This window comes from Curcuma longa, chromosome 11, assembly GCF_044706935.1.
Source record: "Curcuma longa cultivar G26 ecotype Majalengka, Jawa Barat chromosome 11, ITB_CL_G26_1.1, whole genome shotgun sequence".
Classification (NCBI taxonomy): domain Eukaryota; kingdom Viridiplantae; phylum Streptophyta; class Magnoliopsida; order Zingiberales; family Zingiberaceae; genus Curcuma; species Curcuma longa.
Genome location: NC_133871.1, coordinates 9,665,329 through 9,678,247, shown reverse-complemented (window position 1 = coordinate 9,678,247; position 12,919 = coordinate 9,665,329). Strand labels below are relative to the sequence as shown.

Here is a 12,919-nt window from a genome sequence, read left to right as displayed (position 1 = left end):
ACCGATGATGAGATAGAGGCAGTCGGTCCATGAATATAGCACAAGGCCGTGCTCGAGCATATCGTGCAAGACCTCAATCCATAATTACTCACCTTTTTAACATCGACATAACTCGTAAAGATATGTCGACATGGAAGATACATCGATCCGATCGTGACAGTCCCAACCGATTTTAATCCAATTTTAGCATTACTTTCATTTCATACATCTCCGAGAGCCATGGTCTAGCTACGGAGGGAGTAGTTGTGGCCACGAGTGAAGATTTTCTTTATGAAACCACGTGTGGGCTGGGTTATAAGATAATTCGTACGGGCATCCATGCTTGAATATAATGATAAAATTATTATCATATAATTTTGAAATGGTAAAAATAATTTCTCATAAAATATAAAATAAAACTGCACTGAATCGATATAAAACCACGTGTGGACACTTCTCGGGACCCGCAGATGGAAGATTTGTACGGAAGGTTGTTTTTTTATCAATGGAATTTGTCAAACATTAACTTGTCTAATTTACAATTTGTTCTACCCTGTATGATAGCGATCATAATGGGTAAGGAATCAATTCTTAACATATTTGCCTACTCTCTTTGACTTCACTCTTTCTTTTCATAATTTATCTTCTTTTCACGTAATTTGAGAATGAACTGTAAAAGATATTTGAGATTAATACATATTTTTAAAATATAAGTTGAATTGATTATGATGAAATAAAATTATTAAAGTAGATAAGAATTAAATTTTTTAATTTATCTTTTTTTATACATGATCATAAAATCGATTATGTGAAATTTGGATAGTGAATTTTATTTTATTTTTTGAAGAAAAGATAAACATAATCATTTTTTACTACGATAGCGATCAAAATTGATCAAGATCAGACACGCAGAGATACCCACCACATTGATAGGATCGGATTTGAGTTAAGTCAATCAAACCGGTGGATTCCTGGGCATGGATCACTTGCATCGGCATGCGATTCGATCATGGATCCGCCGATCCGATCGCGAACTTGGAAGTTCAATCTGATCGCTCGCAAGTCGATCGGATGATCAGTGTTGTCTAGGTAGGAGTCGTAGCTGTTTTCCGGGTACTTTTTCCTCGATCGGATCGAGAGAGCATCTGCCATGGCGGCAGCGGCGGCAGCATCTAAGCTACTGAGCGCCGGAACGAAGATCATCGCCGTCGGCCGCAACTATGCTGCCCACGCCAAGGAGCTCGGCAACGCTGTCCCTAAGGTTAGGTTTTCAATTTTATTCCCCTGATTTCTTATTTGTTGATGATCTCTTCTGTCTTTGTATGGATCTCCTTCCGATGGACTCATTGTGTACCTTGGTATCTTGTGTTTTGAACTCAGGAGCCGGTGTTGTTCATGAAGCCGACCTCGTCCTATCTTCAAAATGGAGGGACGATCGAGGTTCCGCATCCTCTGGAATCGCTGGATCACGAGGTTGAGTTGGCTGTCGTCATTGGGAAGAAGGCTCGTGATGTCTCCGAGGCTTCTGCCATGGACTATGTCGGAGGTAGTTGGTTTATCTTTTATGCACTAAAAGAGTTTGTTTGTTTAGTAAGCTAACTAGAACACTTCGGCTTTTGTGAAACCAGAACAAACTTTTGGAACCACAATTCCAATTCCATTGAAGGTTCCACTTTGGAATTCCTGCATTCCTTCAGAAGTTGGATTTCTAATTTCCATCCACTTCACAAACTAGTTCAGTATTTTGCATGCTTAAGAGAAACATACGGGGAAATTTTAGTGAAGTACTTTGATAAATGAACATTCAATTCCAAATTGATATGTATTTTTTTGAGCATTCATTTCTCTTGAAGATTTTGAATACTTTTATGATGTAACTAGTTCCAAACAAACTGTAAAAGTCTACATTTTTTCATCATCCTATGAATCAGTGGAATGAATATGACATTTTTATCAAACAATATGTGAAATCATTAAGAATCTGTTTGGATGAAATGAAACAGTAGGACCTGCAAAAAACTCATTGTATCAAAAGATGGTTTAAAAATCTTTAACTAATGACCCTTGAATATTATAGAGCTTTTTTGTTTTTTTTTTTACCTTTTTATTTTGTATAACCCTGAGTTATATGGTTTTACCAATTCCTTAAAATAGACAGGAAAGGTTGGTCATCATGTTGCGCTGAATATTTACGGAGTTGTGTACTTGGCAATTTTATGAGTTTCGTGGTAATTTGAATTGTTTAAGAATGATATTTTGTAAATTCTTTTTTTATCAATCTGCAGAATTGTTGTCTTGCATTGGTTTGGACGCAATCTAATTATGATGTTTGAAATTTGAATGACTTGTTCACTGATTAACCTATTGTTCAACTTTTTATTCTGTCTAGTGAGGAAATGTTAAATTTTCTCCCTAGGTTTTTGTGATGACTATTTGTTGCAATCACAGGGTACGCACTTGCTTTGGATATGACGGCAAGAGAAATCCAATCTGTTGCCAAGGTGAACTATTTTTGTTTCTTTTATAGCATGAAGATTTTATTGTTTTATGTTTTACTGAAAAAAACTGCCATTTTGAGTAGATTGTTCATCATCATCTCATCATTGTTTCTCTACTTAATTGTTTTATAAGTCATCTATCGCCTACAACACTATACTTCAAAAACTGAAAACTAGATTTAGTAAATGCAGAATACTCTTAGTCAGGTAGTAACAACTCCTCCAGTGTAAGGTCAATGATAGATGGTTAACTTGGGATGTGGAGCAGTGGTTTTGGCAATTTGAAATGCTTAGAGCACACAAGGAAAACACAGTGTTCAAAATTTTTAGACTAAAGCAATTTAGTGCTGATACTTTTGCTCATCCATAGTTAATAATATTAAATAAATATTATAATTCAAGGTTATCCTAAATAATTCAATCTTCAAGGAAAAGGTGTCCAACAAAATCCTTCCATACTCACTAAATGAGTGGTTGCCATTTTCTAATGAGGGCATTAAAATACCATCTTGGCACCAAGTGATAGAATACTCTTACTATTAGTTGATCATTTCCCTTGTCACAATGTTTCATCAAATCTATTTGTGAAATGCTTAAAAGTTCGTAAGCATTTTGTTGTCCTTAGCATTTATTTTTTTCTTTGGCTTATTTAGATATTTAAACATTTTTAGGGAATTTCTGTTTATTCATCTGATGTGATTCCTCCTGCAATAGCATAACATTTACAAGAGTGTTCGAGTAGAATGAATTGCAGGTCATGGAATTTTATAGGATGTGATTGTATCACTATAAGTTGTTCAATATGAAGTTCTAATTTCAAATGTATGTTTTAATGGTGATATTGAAATTGTTGTGTAGTCAGCAGGCCTTCCTTGGACAGTGGCCAAAGGACAGGACACATTCACTCCAATTAGTGCAGTGGTAAATATTATTTTGTTGCTTCTCTTGTGTACCCTTCTTCTATATGTATATCATATAATATATCCTTTTTAATACTATTGTGCATCTAATGGAGGTTAGGATTTTAGATTGTATCAACCGCTATATAACCATAGTTCATGACGAACATGACAAGGATGCAGCTGTGGAATATTTTGCTTGTTCACTTATAACAGAATCTACTTAAGTTGTTTTTCTTCCTCTGGATACAGCTTCCAAAAGCAATGGTGGTGGACCCTGATAATCTGGAGTTGTGGCTAAAGGTGCTTGTTCATCTTTCTCATTTTCCTTGGTGAAATTGTCTGGTTCATCGAGTCTATGTGAGCACTTGTATATCTTTTATAATCCAGGTAGATGATGAAATTAGACAGAAAGGGTCGACCAAAGACATGATCTTCAAACTTCCATTTCTCATCAGCCATATCAGTTCATTTATGACTCTTTTTGAAGGAGATGTGATTTTGACTGGTATGTCATTTTCCAACTTTGCTTTCTTGAATTCACATCTGTATCGGAACAAATTAATTGTCTGATACTGGGTGCCAAAACTAGATGCATTGCATGTCTTTTGAAGAAACATAATTTTTTTTTTTAAATCAAAATTTGATCTAAGCAACAGAAATAAACTTTTAAGTGCTTCTCACAAGTCTAGACATTATGTCATGTTTGTCACAACCGTTTGGAGGAGTTACATGTATACATTATCTCTCCTTGAGTTTTATGCAAGGTTATACGACTACTTATATTCAAATTAATTTTATTATAGTAACTAGTGTTTCGGTTGATCTCCATCTACCCCTTATACCTTACACTCATAGTTTGTGAACATGTTTCGGTTGATCTCTATGCACAAATTTCTCAGTATTTCAACATCTGTTTATTTTAGTTTCTCACATATATTTGCAGTCAACATCTCTGAAGATCTATATGCACAAATTTCTACATATTAACTTATTTTCTGAGCATTTTTACCCTGCTGGTGATAGATTTTCCTCACCTTATGTGTGAGACAGTATACTCACTCAGGATACTTATTTCTCAACTAGCATATGCCGTATGCCATGTAAACTATTGCGCGCTCATTTATAGACTCATCCTTCTATTCAAAACTGTGTTTGTTTTATTCCCAATTTGTCATTCCATAATGTTTAAACTTGTAATACTTGGTTGGCTGGGCACAGCTTGAAAACTCCCAGAAGTTGAATTGCATGATCCTTTTCATTCTTGCATCAATAAAATCCCATCCATGTACATCACAGGTACTCCTTCCGGTGTCGGTCCAGTGAAGGTGGGTCAAAAGGTTGCAGCCGGCATAACAGGCTTGATCGACATCCACTTCGATGTTCAGAGGCGCCTAAAGCCATTGAGCAGCTAGGTTAGTCTGAAACTAAACACTTCTCTGTTGAATGAGTCGAGCTGCTTCACAGTTGGCTCAAAGATGTTTCAATAAAATCTGCTTCTTCCCTTCTGAAGATTGAATGTGATGTTATAACATTTATTTAGTGTCTGTTCATAGTTAAACCTCTTGTATTTCAAAACTTTGCACGTACTTTTGTGTGCGTTCGCGAATCGAGTTGTAAATTAGGTGAAATTATGGTTATTAGTTTGGTTTCACATTTTATTTTTCTTTTTCAATACAAATCTGTTCTCCAAAACTAGTTTTTGAATGTTTTTAGTTGATTATAACAAATTTTCAATTTACGATTTCAAGCCGAATCGATCCAAAATCAAGTCAAAAGCTTTGACTCAATTGTGAGTTGGGTTAAGTTTGAACTTCTTAAACATAATTGCACATAAAACTTTGAGGATGCTCTTCAATTAGGACAGTTAATCTCATCACGGATCACGTGCATTTAGCGTGACATATGGTGTGGCAAACTGGGCCGAGAGGGCCAGTAGAAAAGATTACGGACAGTTGTTCAGGCCCAGATAAGAAGTGGCCTGTTAAAGGCCCAGTTAAGGAAAATTGGCAAAGAAGTGAGCATCAAAATTAGGGTATATAAATGGAGAGGGACGGTTTGGGTTCTGCGGACAGGAAAGCTTCGGGACCTCTACGATCATGGTGGCTTCGTCGCCTTCCTCTTCTTCCACCTCCTCCTCTTCCTCCTCTTCGGAGTCTGGATCGAATTCGTCGTCCTCCTCCTCTCGTCGTCGTGATCGCCGCCGCCGTCGGCACCGCCGTGGGGAAGATCTTAAGGTTCGCAAGGAGCACAAATCGCGGAGCAAGCGGAAGCTCAAGCGCCGTCGATCTCCCAGCGACGGATCCTCTAGTTACAGGTTGGTGGTTTCCTCTTTGTGTATTTTGGATGGAGGGGTAGTTTGCATCATTCTTAACATCATATTCTAGCATAATTCGAAGACTGTCGGAATGACCTAGGGATCGGCCGAATTGCGCAATTTCTTCAAAGACGGTTCATCGAATGAATTCTTTGATCGAGTTCAAACATTTTTTAGTTTGATGGTTTCTTTGTTTCCTTGCATCAATTCAGATTTCTAATCGACATCGAATATCTCTTAGTCTGGAACTTAGTCAATGAATTGGTATTGTTAACAAATCCTTCTTTCATATAAATCCATTGATAAATACATTATTTTTGTAGCCTCATGATGTATCTAAGTTAGGTGATTGTGATTGGGAAAGTTGTGTGCAGAGGCATATCTAATCGGATGGACTTTGTGCGCTTTGCCAATTCACCCTTAATATTAAGGAGGATCCACAGGTCATTTTTTGATTACTTCTTCGAACTGCAATGACATATGAACATCTATACAACTCTCCACTGGTCACAGTCACAATCAAGCTGCCAAAATCCCACTTGTAGAAGATATATACCGTAGACATTCAGCAAGAATTTCACTAATGAAATTGTGATGGATCCACATGGTTGATGAAGATGTACGCCTGCACGTGTTTTTTGGGGTGATTGCGCTTATGTGATGGCTTGACTTGACTTGAGATTGTTGAGTCCAGTTGATGGTCCCACTAGTCTTCTACATAGTTCTCTTCAACCCCTTCAAGCTAATGCAGTGGTCAGTAGTGAAGAATGTCTTGAGTTTAGATTGTTGACTCGAATTGCTCCCACTCTTCTTCTGCATAGTCCTCTTCAACTCCTTCAAACCAATGTACTGGTCAGTTGTGAAGAATGGACCACAGTTGAAGAATCAAATCCTTGACTCTTCTTTCAACCATCACAAGGGTGAGTCACTTGTGGTACCTGTGGGCTCTCTAGGCACCTTGAGAGGAAGGTTGCAAATTGGATCAATGTAAAAACGTTCATATTATTGTGTTCAAAACCTCCATTAGGCACCTTGTAAATGCATTTGCACCTCAGCCTATAAGGAATTGTACAGGCTACTAGTGAATTACTTGTTTTTTTATTGACAAAGGATACCTTCTCTTGCAAGAAGTCCTTCAAATTGGCTTTGTTAATTTGTGGCCGTCTTAATTTGTCTTAGTTTAGCTAGGTGGCTGAGGTGGCTCCCCTTTGTCAAGAGTTCTTATGTAGGTGGCAAAATCTTTATACTCCTCTTTCTCTATCTCAATGAAATGGCATAAATAAAACTTATTTGATCACTAGCACAAATGGTTGATGTTAGAAGTAGTGCTTCTAGACCTATACCAGGGGTTCTCAGATGTTGTGGGGTAAGTCCTAACTTTTAGTGATGCACAGAGGAAACCTCTAGTCCCTAAGGCTATTCTTTCTGTAGTTTGGTGGCTTCAGATCAAAATTTGGGCGTTAAGCACGTGTGAGTTTCTCATTGCATTGAGCGGCTATTGTTGTTGGGCATCCCCTTTATTATTGCTCTTGTGCATTTATCCTAGGCAAACATCTTAGCGAATGCCTTTAATTTTTTTGCATCAAAGCTTTGTCTGTGTCTATCTCTTAGTTGTCAAATGCTACTGAGAGGGTAATAAAGTCCATGAACAATAGCCTGTTGGCATGGAAAATGTGTTGGGAGTCGGGACTTCTTCCTGTAAGGTACTTTGAAACTAATTCCGATGCCTCTGTTCGAATGACACATTAAGAGGAGAGCTCAAGGGGATGGAGAATTACTTTCTAATTTCCGAAGAGGAAAAAGCCGAATTTTGGAATAATGGATCGATGCCTTTACATTTTTGTTCAATTTATATTAATTGGTCCATGTCCATGTATTCTTGTATATTTGTTGTATGATTATTTTCCATGTATCCTTGACACCCGACATAAAGCTTGGGGTGCCTGAACAATCTACTGGAAAGTTACATAACCAATGACCTTCAACCTTGATTATCTTTGCAGATTTGTTACGTGAGATTGCTGGAGTATTCAAATGATTTTTCTTGGAAATAATCTTGCATTTCTTTCTCTTTCTTGTTTGCTTCTGTAATATGTTATTGCACGCATCAACGTTGGTTTAAATTCTTCAGTGTGTATTGTCTCCTTAAACAGTCAAGTTTGTTCCCATTGTTGTTTGATTTCAGCGATGAAAGCACTTCTGATAGCGAGGTCAACCATAAGAAGCACAAGCACGAGAGGTCCAAAAAGGTAAACAACCATACTGTTTGCATACACGTGTATACATGGATCGACTAGCTAGTTTTAATATCTGTCTTCCTGCCTTTTATTAGTCCAAGGTTAAGGATAAGGAGAAGAGACAGAGGCACAGAACCAAGCATCAAAAGCAGAAACATAAAGAGGTAGGTTGTCACATTTTTTTTTTCTTTGGTTCGGTTGGAATATATGTATTACAGTTAGAACTAACTCTTTGATTCATAAAAATCTCCAAACCTAAAATTTTACAGCCTGATGGTTTTTCGTTTTTCTTTTATTGGTTTTATATTTACAAAGTTACTAAAAATGATTATTTTATAATATAAATCAATTTTTTTATCTTCTTTGTTACTATACAGTATATAATTATTATATTCATCTCTGATTGTAGAATCTTTTTTTTTTCCTTTTTTTGTTGATACCAACTTATGGTATTTGCTGCCTGTTTTTGGTTTGGCTCTTTGATATTGGAGCTGGGGCTTGTGAATGGGTGATGATCACTGGATTGGCTTTGGCATTTCTTTTGCTTTGGCAATGGGAGCTTCATACAGAAGCAGCAAACTGAGCGTTGTGGCAGTCCTGTCCAACTATCCAAGGTACTAGTACTCCAAACCATTATTTAAACCTCTTCCATATCGTCTCATTGTCATGTTGATTTCTGCTTCTTCCATCTTTAGTTCCTTGGCCGCGACAAAGAAGATGGTGCCCGACGCAGTGCTATTTCTGGTAAAAAGGTGAGAAAGTGTTTGTTTATCCTTGTTGGCTGCCTACCATGATGCATTGTTGATACGATTTGCTTGTGCTCCTGCAGATTCTCCTGAAGCTTGATAAATCGAAGGAAGACAAGATGGCTGAGAGCAACCGCAACGACCTCTTGAAGTTTCTGAATGCTAGCTATGATTGATGACGTTGTGATTCTAAGAAAATATCAATTTGTAAGATTGTATATGAAATGCGTTTGCTCTTGTAATGTTCTACTCTTGCATTTGACCGTTTAGCATGCCAACTCTCGAATTACATGTTTGTAGTCTATTGGTTTGCATAAGAGCAAATGCTATTTTCTTGATTGAATGTTTAATTTAGTTTAAATAAGCATATGATAACCCATTTGTCATGTGATGATTTCTTATCGGCATCAAATAGTTTTAGTTCTTGACTTGTGCTGATGCTTATGAGACTGATAATCATGAGGTTGATTTGTTGGGAATAAAATTAGTCTTATACAAACTCTTGAATATAAAGAATATACAAGAATAAAATTTTCTAACAGTATAGTTTAAAGTTAACATGAACTATCAAATCTACTCAAAGCTGTTAATGTGTTACTTTATTTATCTATTACATTTGGAAACCGAACTTCTTAAACCAACTCTGGCCCTTCTTCGGCCTGCTTTTCTTATATGATTATTGATATTTAATAAAACTTATAACTTAATTTTCATGTGTAATATATGATACATAGAATTATGTATTTATGTGATTATTAATACAGTTTAAGTTTAAAGACGAAAGCAGATAGATATATTCACTGTAGAAAAAATATTCTGAAATCTTAAATTTTAAAGAAAATTATACTTCAATATATCAAAACGTTTAAAAATAGAAATATTAATTGCGATATTTTTCTTATATATTATCTTGAGAAAAAAATATAAAAAAATATACTTTATATTTTTATTTAAATATAAAAAATAAAGTTATAACTAAAATTACACTGATTGATAAATACAAAGGACGTCCAAAGTAAAGCCGATGCACCTCCAATCTATATTTCATTTTTTTAAAAATAGCTATTGAATCCCTCCTGTATTCTATTCCTGAATCAAATGATTAATCCTCTAATCTCAAATCCGTGCATGTGCATGCCTAGTTAAGTTTTATGATAGTCAATAGAACGCTCAACTAGAAATTGTAGAGGCCAAAATGTCCTAGAAATGTATCGAATCCACAAGGGATCATAATTCTGATTATAATAAAACTTTTGAATAGCAAAAACACAATAATTTACAGTAAAAACTAGTTGAATAGCAAAAACACAATAATTTACAGTAAAAACTAATTGAATAGCATTTTCATTCAGAAAGTTGAAAGACTTGCTAACTCTTAATAGAACTTTTCAAGTAGGCCTTCCAAGATGTGCTCAATTCTGTATTTCATGACTGGCTGACCTGACCGAGTCTTCTTAAACATCTTTTCCCTCTGTGCCTTCCTGTTGGCTTCATTTTTCGCTCTCTCTTCCTTCTTTGCTTGAATGCTTGCTTCTCTTTCCATCCTGGCTTTCTCATCTTCGGCAGGCTTCTTCTCATACTCTTCTTTTAAACTTCTGAAAGGTTTTTTCTTCGTTTTACTTACTTCGGAGGACTTTCAGTTTGATCTTCTTCCTGCAAAGCCATTTAAAATTTCAGATTTGTCTTATAAATTACCATGCTGCTAAACAAAATATAGAACCCCATGGACCACTTAGGGATGGATATAGATACCCAATACATCAAGCATCTGAGGGCAGATCACCAATTTAAGTCTTGGATAGACTTGAATAACCAGTTATGCTTAATAATTGTGTTCCGAATGGATGTTGGATTCACTTAAAATAATGAGTGTCCATGATTTTGGTACTTGTTTATCATGCGAATCAGAGATTTAATTGGCTTGGGTAGTAGGTAATTACTCAAGGTTCAGTAGCAGTCAAAACCGATCATACTTGACTTAATCAAGGTGTTTAGACGTTCTGGAAAATCTATCTACTTAGGTAACGAAGATTCTAATTTTTCTCTAATGAAATAACAAAGGATGCGCTTGTACAAATGACACTATCAGATATCTTTACATAACGGAGCACTCTAACGTAGAGAGTATAATCTCCTAAACAATTATCATATCCGGTCAATGCACTAAGACAAGTAGCTGCTATCATGTTTCATCAGTGAAAATACGACACTTTCATTATGCAAAACTAATAATTCTAAAGAAATTAACCAATCTCACCTTACCATCCAAAGCTGTTGGCTGATGCTCACTGGAAGTGTTTTGTTGCTTGACTGTTTTCCTGTACTTCTTCACAAATTTGGCATTCTTGTAGAACTCTCTTTGTTTTTCTATAATCATAAAGCAAATGGCTTTGATGTTAATTGTCAAATGAGGCATAAACATAATCTTCCAACTAAAAAACAATCATGAAAAAATAATCTACCAAACTCAGAAAAAAAACAATGCAAAAAATTCAAAATTACACCAAACAACACCCTGGCGTGTTAGAGAATGTAATTTACCAAGGCCTCTCAAGATATGAAGTTTATAGAATGAGAGGTTGGATTCACAACAAAGCCAAAAAAAATGAAGACTAAAACCTAACCAGCTAAATTTTGGTAGCTAATATCAAATGCAGAAAGTCAAACTTACATGCAACTACTTAGGCTATGTATATTCTGGGGGAAGGAAGGAACTAGGAGGGGGAAGGAGGCACAATTTTGAGACTCATTCTCCTGATTATCTTGGCGAAATTACAATATGAATGGCCAAAATCTCATTTTCAAAGAAGCAAGTTTAACCCAATGGCAGCTAGCCCAATCCCATCTGCCCACAATTCCACTGAGCACCCTCAGCAGGGCAGAAACAAGAGGGAAATGTCATCCTTATTCCTCTTATAGCACACAGACCTGGCATTCTCGTGTGGCAGATGGCAAAGGTAGATGTGGCAAGTTGCAACGAGCAATGACAGAGGGAGGGAAGGTGGAGGATTTGAACCAAAGGTAGGGCGGAAGGCTCGTGCACCGTTAAGTGAGGGAGGCGCGGCGGGCTCAAGTAGCCAAAACGGGAGAGGGAGTATGGCGAGATCAGGAAAGGCGGGGAAGAAGTGCAATTGGTTTAGGAGCATAGTGTAATTTTTCATTTTCCAGTTCCTTTTTCTTTCTCACCCAAGTACGCAATTACCAAAAATTCCTCTCTTTCTCTCCCCCTCCCTTCCCTTCTCTTCTCTTCACCATAGTACAAAACCACAATTCGATTTATAGTTTATTATACCTGCAAAGCTAATTTGATAATCTTTCGCTGTAGAATATCATATTTGAGAAAAAAAAAACACACTACAAGATCAATGTATATGTTCATGCCTAGCTTGGACGGAATCCCATATCTTATAACAATACTAGCTAATTCATTGCATAAGATACCAATTAAAACAGATATCAAACAACCGCAATCACTCCGAACAAACAAAGCTGCAGATTGAAGACCTAGAATGAACAATTTCGCTATCGCATCGAGTTCTCGATTCTAGATCTCAACAAATCCTAATAGGAGATCGATCGATTCAAGGTAAACTAAAAAGAGAGAAAAAGACAGAGGGAAAGGCAGCGAGGAAGAGAAGGAACTCACTGATTAGGGCAGGGTTGTAGCCAGAGGACCCTGATTTGGCGTTGGCGAAGGCTTCGAGCGACAGGCCTTTCCCTCCCAGCCGCCTCTCGTTCCTCTTCCTTAGGCGATCCTTCCCGCGAGCAATGACCGGCGCGGTCTGCGCCAACCGCCGCCGCCGTCGCGATTCGCTCGTCGCTTCATCCTCCCTTCCCTTCCTAGAATGCGAGCAGCATTCCGTTAGAGCTGCAATTATATTTATATAGAGAAGGGAAGGATTGGTTCGAACCGGACATGAACCGGAAAGCCGGCACCGGACCTGGAATTATTAAATGGGCTGGGCCAAGTCTGGCCCTTCTTACAGGATTATTGAACTCATTCAAAATTATCCTTTTAAATCCCTTTATTTTAACAACTCAACGTCCGATGTCAAGGTAAATTATTGTTTTTCTAAAAAAGAAAATTTATTTGAATATTTATGCTAAAAGTAAAGCTTTATCGGGCAAAACCGAAGATTAACGATCGCGATGGGACTCGAACCCACAATCTCCCGCTCCGGAGGCGAGCGCCTTATCCATTAGGCCACGCGACCACTATGCCCTTTGAAAGTTTATATTTTAT

The 12,919-nt window shown here is 37.0% G+C and overlaps 2 protein-coding genes, 1 non-coding gene and 1 pseudogene across 3 annotated transcripts; 2 read left to right on the top strand and 2 right to left on the bottom strand.

Annotated features, from left to right (window-relative positions):
• The first annotated feature begins 1,074 nt into the window (after positions 1-1,074).
• On the top strand, positions 1,075-5,035 carry LOC141839202 (oxaloacetate tautomerase FAHD1, mitochondrial). The gene is made up of 7 exons (XM_074726897.1): positions 1,075-1,240; positions 1,360-1,525; positions 2,428-2,480; positions 3,336-3,398; positions 3,629-3,679; positions 3,767-3,884; positions 4,676-5,035. The coding sequence occupies exons 1-7, from the start codon at positions 1,130-1,132 to the stop codon at positions 4,789-4,791; spliced, it is 678 nt and encodes a 225-aa protein (XP_074582998.1). The 5' UTR covers positions 1,075-1,129; the 3' UTR covers positions 4,792-5,035.
• A 421-nt stretch (positions 5,036-5,456) lies between these two features.
• LOC141841293 (uncharacterized) lies at positions 5,457-9,019 on the top strand. Its single transcript, XM_074729436.1, has 6 exons — positions 5,457-5,693; positions 7,879-7,942; positions 8,026-8,094; positions 8,500-8,544; positions 8,626-8,682; positions 8,760-9,019. Exons 1-6 carry the CDS (start codon positions 5,476-5,478, stop codon positions 8,850-8,852), a joined length of 546 nt encoding a protein of 181 aa, XP_074585537.1. The 5' UTR covers positions 5,457-5,475; the 3' UTR covers positions 8,853-9,019.
• Positions 9,020-10,012: 993 nt separating this feature from the next.
• On the bottom strand, positions 10,013-12,502 carry LOC141842186 (uncharacterized; annotated as a pseudogene).
• A 315-nt stretch (positions 12,503-12,817) lies between these two features.
• TRNAR-CCG (transfer RNA arginine (anticodon CCG)) lies at positions 12,818-12,890 on the bottom strand. Its single transcript has one exon. It is a non-coding gene; the product is annotated as a tRNA-Arg (tRNA).
• Between the last annotated feature and the right edge of the window lie 29 nt (positions 12,891-12,919).